Source organism: Ascaphus truei, chromosome 3, assembly GCF_040206685.1.
Source record: "Ascaphus truei isolate aAscTru1 chromosome 3, aAscTru1.hap1, whole genome shotgun sequence".
NCBI classification, from domain to species: domain Eukaryota; kingdom Metazoa; phylum Chordata; class Amphibia; order Anura; family Ascaphidae; genus Ascaphus; species Ascaphus truei.
The window spans coordinates 283999765-284007264 of NC_134485.1; the positions used below are offsets into that span (position 1 = coordinate 283999765).

The window sequence follows — 7500 nt, forward strand, 5'->3', positions numbered from 1 at the left end:
AGGTTAATGATCCTCTGTAGCCAATCTCTAATTTGCTCCCACAAGGGGGTTACCCGAGGGCAAGACCACAGCATATGTAACAGGTCGGCCGGATCTCCACATTGTTTAGGGCACAATGGGGAGTATCCTGGGACACATTTTGAAAGTCTAACTGGGGTGTGGTACCATCTCATTAATACTTTATATGCGTTCTCCTTTAATGTGGTGCACAGTGAGCTCTTGGAGGCCGCTGTAACGATCTACGTCCACTCCTCCTCTTCCAGTGTCTCTCCCAGGTCCGTTTCCCACATCAACATATATTTTAACTTTTTTGTGACCGCGGGACTAGAACCGATCACTTCTTTATACATCTGCGATGTGAGTCCCTTCGTGTTCGTTTCAACCAGACAGAGCTTTTCAAAGTTTGTCAATGGGGACGGGATTTAATTTTGTTATAAGATGCTCTGATCTGGAGGTATCTGTAGAATTCAGACTGTGGGATCTCTTTTTCGGATTTAATTTGTTCGAATGTTTTAATTTTGTTATTTCCCTCCAGATCTCTTAAGTCTATGAATACCATTAGCACACCATATCGCAGCTTCTGCTCTATTCAGACCAGGAGCGAAGTCCGGGTTTTCTTTTCAATTCTGGGTTTGTTTGCCATTGGATGCCCGGATGCCCAGAGAGCAGGTATTTCAGTAATGCCTGTAATTTTGCAGTTTTAGCCTATAATTAAGTAATAATCCCCTCAGAACAGGGCATTACTGGCCAATAATGCCCTGGCTGGAAGAGTTGAAGGCCCGAGGCGAAGCCGAGGGACTTTAACCCAGCCAGGGCATTATTGGCCAGTAATGCTCTGTTCTGAGGGGATTATTACTATTATAGGCTAAATGTAGATTTTTTTCATAAATAATAGACACTTTTGTATAGTTATACAGTATAGATTTTTTTGATTAAAATAAAATGGTAAATACATTAAACCACCTCTATATACGCTTACACTGCAGATATCTATATCCACACACTGCTGCCCCTATGTGTGTGCGCACATACACACACCCCTACACAGACAACCAGCAGCTCAACACACACACAGCAGATCTACACACACAAACTGCTGCTACACACACACACACACAAATTGCTGCTACACACACACACAACAGCACACCACACAACAGAGCACCTCTACACACACAAGCACACACACACACACACACACACACACACACACACACACACACACACACACACACACACACACGAGCTCTACATACACAACACAGCAGCTCTACACACACAAACACAGCAGCGCTACACACACAAACACAGCAGCTCTACACACACAACCCCCAATTCAACTGAATCTGCTGAGAAAATCTGTCATCTCGGGGGGGGGGGGGGAGGAGGAGTCAACCCGTGGCTGATACTTCCTGACCAATCCCCTGCCCTGTCTCAGCTGTTCTGAAAGCTGATTAACTGGAATAAACACATTGAAAATTACACATTGCAAGCTGCTAACATTCCAGGCATTACTGGGCATTATCCAATCAGAAAACAGGTTTTTCAATAATACCCGGAATTTTACTGCTTTAGCCTATAATATAGGATATGAACCTGACTAGATATCCCTCTAGCTAATCCCTCATACTAAGTTAATAGCCACCGTAAAACACTATAACAGACATTAATGCCTAAGGCTGTGATTACACTCTGCTCATATTACTCGACCTCTCTGCAGCATTTGACACCGTGGACCACCCTCTTCTCCTTCACATTCTCCATACTCTTGGTATTCGGAACAAAGCTCTATCCTGGATCTCATCCTACCTCTCCCATCGTACTTTCAGTGTCTCTTCTGCTAACACCTCCTCCTCCTCTATTGATCTCTCTGTGGGGGTACCCCAGGGCTCTGTCCTGGGACCTCTTCTCTCTTCTCTGTACACACTCTCTAGGTGACCTAATAACATCTTTTGGGTTTAAATATCACCTCTATGCTGACGACACACAAATATACTTTTCAACACCAGACCTTACACCTGCTATACAGACCAAAGTTTCTGAATGTCTCTCTGCTATATCATCCTGGATGGCCCTCCGTCGCCTTAAACTCAACATGGTTAAAACAGAGCTCCTCATACTTCCTCCCAAACCTGGCCCTACTACCTCCTTCCACATTACTGTTGGAACTACGATCATCCACCCAGTAGCCCAAGCACGCTGCCTAGGGGTCACACTCGACTCCTCTCTCACATTCGCCCCTCACATTCAAAACATTTCTAAAACTTGTCGCTTTTTCCTCCGCAATATAACAAAAATACGCCCTTTCCTCTGTTGCTCGACTGCTAAAACTCTGACTCAGGCCCTCATTCTCTCCCGTCTTGATTACTGTAACCTCCTGCTGTCCGGCCTTCCTGCCTCTCACCTGTCTCCCCTACAATCTATCCTAAATGCTGCTGCCAGAATCACTCTACTCTTTCCTAGATCTGTCTCAGCATCTCCCCTCATGAAATCCCTCTCCTGGCTTCCAATCAAATCCCGCATCTCACACTCCATTCTTCTCCTCACTTTTAAAGCTTTACACTCTTCTGCCCCTGCTTACATCTCAGCCCTAATTTCTCGCTATGCACCATCCCAACTCTTGCGTTCTGCTCAAGGATGTCTTCTTTCTACCCCCTTTTTATCTAAAGCCCTCTCTCGCCTTAAACCTTTTTCACTGACTGCCCCACACCTCTGGAATGCCCTTCCCCTCAGTACCCGACTAGCACCCTCTCTATCCACCTTTAAGACCCACCTTAAGACACACTTGCTTAAAGAAGCATACGAATAGCACTGTGAACATTCTGAACACATGATATAAAGCTTGGCCCCCTGCAGACGCACTTACCAGAACTCCCTCCTCCTGTCTCTGTACGTTCTCCCTACCTACTAATTAGATTGTAAGCTCCTCGGAGCAGGGACTCCTCTTCCTTAATGTTATGTTTGTCTAAAGCACTTATTCCCATGATCTGTTATTTATATTATCTGTTATTTATTCGATTACCACATGTATTACTACTGTGAAGCGCTATGTACATTAATGGCGCTATATAAATAAAGACATACAATACAATACAATTAGAGTGGAGCGTGCGCACGCAGCCGAAACAGATTTGTGTAGAACAATGATGGCGCACATAGTGAGCGCGATCAAGCGCTACGGAGTGACAGATAATATAGGAGATAACCAAAATTGTTATTGCAGCGTGACGGCTATGTCACGTGAGCGGTTCAGTGGGGGCGAACCGCTCACGTGACGTCACAGCCACGCCTCCCGATCACCTCCAGCCTAGTTTGTTTTGTGTGCGTGACGTCACGTAGGCACTATAATCATGGCCTAACTGAGGCAATTATACTGCACGCTTTTCCAAATTGCAATGTATATTACAAAGTTAATAAGCAGGTTTTAGAAATTCCCAATGGCGACAACTTTGAAGCTGTTAAATTTCAAAGTGAGTAATATAGCCAAGATAGAAAGGTAAATGTTCTGTAAAAATAAATCTTTTGACCTGCTACATGGGACTGTCGTTTTGAGGGGGCAAACAAAAAATATATATATATATTTAAACAACTTTACATTATGTAATTGCCCTTCAATGTAATGTTTCAATTTGTCCAATGAAAAATGTAATGTATTTTTAGTGGTGGAAAATACATTTTCATTGACTTTCATATTTGGCTTCTGGTTACGTACGGGGCACAGTGTGAGGAAGTGACCAGCATAAGGGACAAGCGTTAATACACAGCTCTCTAGCTGACCCACTTTTCACCTTCTGAAAAGATCATCAAATGAACAATATCTCCCCTCAATCCGTCCTAATATACCATCTCTCACGAACAGCACACTTGTGAGCACGTGACTTAGATATGCAACTAGGCTTAATACACACGGCTATCTAGCCAACTTGCCTTTCTCCTTCGCAAGGTACTTCAAATTAGTTCATATTTACCCGTACTCGGTTGAAATCTATCTATCCGCTGCCAATACCAAAAATAAACACAAACAAATTAAAATTTCTGCCATGGCCTTCGATCCGTGTTTCCTTAAGAAAAACTATGCACTTAACAAACACCTGTTATAGCAAAATGTGTCCAGAAAGGTATTTTAGTCTACAAAGCATGCAAGAGTTCAATGAGAGCCCAAAGTATCACTTATAAATGTTTTGCTTTAATATACAAAAATATAGTGCTTGGATTACAGAAAAAATATTATTACAAGTACATTGTTAGAATAAATGCGGACCAGTTTCTTAAAATTAAAAGGATAAAAATAGAATCTAACTTACGTTATCGTCTAACATTTGATCAGATCTTTTCCCAAAGGGTCTTGAGCGGAAATTGAGATTTCACGTGTTCCAGCATGGACATTCCCCTAGTTGAAATGAATTTTCTATTCATACATGCCAACTTTTATGCCCAAGCCTTCTGCATTGAGACACGCATAAAACACACCTCTGTGTTAAATCGGATACCTGGTTGACATTTACGACTTGAAAGAAAAAAACCTTGTTTTAGTGACTTTAAAATTTGACTATATAAAGATATAGTTACCAGAACTGGTCCGGTGACAGCCTAATGTATCATGGACTATCTATTTCTCGATATCCTCGATATCTTAATTTCTGTAATACTTAGATGCCATCTTCACTCTTGCGTCTGTGTACTTAACATAAATGTCTGCATCTAAAATTTGACCACCTAATGTCTATTTTCTCAGGAAAAACAGATATCTGTCTTTTGCACCTCTTAATCGTGAAATGTTTGGCATCATTTGATTCATTTCATTGCAACGGCCACAAATATTGATTTTGTTGTTATTGCAAATTGCTGCCAGCAATTCATATTCATATAGCCCTCAAACTAATTGGTGACTTGTTTGTTACCTCTCTGTGATGCACATGGGATATTTCAAGAATGTATGGTTTTATTTGTGGCTGACAGCCCATGATCTGGGTATAGTCTACAGCAGAGCTGTCAAACTTGCAGCCCACGTAGTGTCGTCTTGCGGCCTGCGCCAACGGGTGAGAGCAGGGACAGGAGTTCTATGCATTGTGATGGAGGGGGAACTGCAACCACTGGAAGTTGCTGCTGGGCCGCCTCCTTCCCTGCTTTAGGGTGGGGGTGAGCGCCTATTGGACAGGGGTGCTATGTGTGTGTTGTGTGTATTGTGGGGGAGAGCGCAAGAGTGATAAAGGATTGGGAAGTGGGGAGTGATACCAGCTACGTTTACCTATTTTTAATAAGGCAAACTCAAGAAAAAAAAGTATATGCATAGGTTATAGTGACTGTTTCTGAAAAAAATCTGGTCGGAGTCTTGCAGTCAGCTCCCAAGCTATTCTGAGTTTGATGGGTCCTGGTCTACAGACTTCAGACTATATACATAATTCACTTTTAGTGGGCCATCAGTGATAACCTCTAGGTTAACCCCCCACCCCCCTTTCTAGATCAACACAGAACCAGGAATGGTCTTGACCTGTTATAAACACAATTCTTGTATTTTTAAGTCCATCTGTAACCACACTAACCCCTGAAGTACCAGATTGATTAAAATGCCCAATATCAAGATATTATGACAAATGTCCTCATACAGCCTTCCTCAAAAAAGAGAAAGGGGAGGGAGTATTAATATATGGTGCACCATTTTGCCTCTGGAGAGGGAGGTTCAACAATATTATCATGAGATCAGATAAATAGAAAAATACCTCAAAACATTTACCAGTAGCATATAAACTGTTTAAAAAGGTGATATTCTTATTTATCTTTGGCCCGTGGAAGAAGTGCCCACGTAAAGGAGGCATCCAGTGAGGTTTTTTAAAACATTTTTTTTTATACAGGATTGAAGCAGGATATATCTGGAGCTGAACCATGTTCATTTCAGCTCCGGGGACCCCCTGCTTCCCTATATACTCTCTCTGCAGGTTAAAGCTCCCGCTTCATATGGGCCAATAGGAAACTGCACAGGACTAGACTCATGGCTACTATCCGACACTCAGTCACTCCTACCAACAACTGTGATCAAGCTCTGCTATCTATTGCACTTATTCCCTCACCTGCTGTCTCTTTATGTCTCCACACACCATTTAGATTGCAAGCTCACCAGGGCAGGGATTTCCATTCCTATTGTCTGACTTTGCTGCGCTTATTATAGTATTATAATTCCTTGCACAGTATTGTCTTTGCGCTGAGTACACCGTTGGCACTATATAAATAAAGATATACATACAGGGTGATGTCACAGCTTCCTATTGGCCCGCAGGGCCCATGAGGCCCATGAGCGTTGAAAAGCAGCCATAATGTGAAGCCTGGAGCGGCTACCGGCACCTACAATGGAGACAAGGACCCTGGAGTTGAAATTAATGGGGTTAAGCTTCGGAGACCCCCCTGCTTCAATCCTGTATATAAAAATAAAAAGAGCGGAAAAACTCTGCTTGGGTTGCTTCTTTAAGTATAGGTTCTTGATTCTGTGTTTTGTAATTAATGGTATTGAAGGAATTGGTCACATTACCTTAGATTGTATCCTCTGAGTCAGCCATTTCCTTTCATATTGTCTGAATTTTGTGGGCTGCACATATTGTATTGTAATTCCCTGCTATATATTTTCTCTTTGTTTACGCGCCAAGCACGTTGATGGCGCTATATAAATAAAACTATATATGTTGCAGATACTTATATCAAAACTAGAGAAAAACAAGACCATGAAAGCAGAAGACAAGGCAGATATCTTGAAAACTTTGGAGACCTTAACGAACAGCATTACAAAGTTAAGAGATGAATTGAAAGCAGCCTCTCCAGGAGGAAATGCTATGAAAAGCAACAAGAGCAAGGCTCAGGTACATCCTGTGATTTGTATTTTGTGTGTTGTATGTGTGCGTCTCTATATATGCGAAAGACCACATTGCTTTCCTTGTAGTTGCATTGTTTGAAACAGTTATTGGTAATCTTTCCTGTTCGAACCTCAACCGTTTTTGTTTGTTCTCAAAATAGGGCTGATTTATTCTAGGACCAAATAGCATTTTCTGTAGGCATGCAAAATGGAAATGCAGATCAATGGAACTTGCAGTACAATGATTATTTTTTAAAGCTGCATGTTTGTTTTTCTAGATGCAAAAAGAGCTGCTTGACTCTGAGCTAGACTTGTACAAGAAAATGCAGGCTGGGGAAGATGTGGCGGAGTTCAGGAGGAAGTATACAGCGCTGCAGCTTGAAGTAAGTGGTGCATGCGGAGGGGATGGAGGCGACACTGATTTGTATTGCATCCATTTCTCTTAACCTTTGTTGTGCATTGCTACATTCTGAAGCTGTTTGGAAATGTTTAAATCAAATTGCAACCATTACATGGATTATGAAATTATATAAATATTCTTTGTCCAAAAAATGAAAGATGCATAGTACACACACAGAATTTACATATAAGGTGCTATCGAACATAATGTGTCTCAAACACTGTAGATTGCAAATATATAGAAGCTAAAAAATGGCACG

General features: G+C 41.9%; 1 protein-coding gene across 11 annotated transcripts in view; it reads left to right on the top strand.

Annotated features, from left to right (window-relative positions):
- The window catches only part of RBM26 (RNA binding motif protein 26), a 54520-nt gene that overhangs the window by 34239 nt on the left and 12781 nt on the right, over positions 1-7500 (top strand). For all 11 annotated transcript variants that reach the window (XR_012799917.1, XR_012799914.1, XR_012799918.1 and 8 more), the window contains 2 exons: positions 6681-6848; positions 7120-7224. Coding sequence is in view for 2 of the 11 variants with exons in the window: in XM_075590879.1 (XP_075446994.1) it covers positions 6681-6848; positions 7120-7224 (273 nt within the window). In the remaining 9 variants the exon portion in view is untranslated. The remainder of the gene's footprint in view (positions 1-6680; positions 6849-7119; positions 7225-7500) is intronic.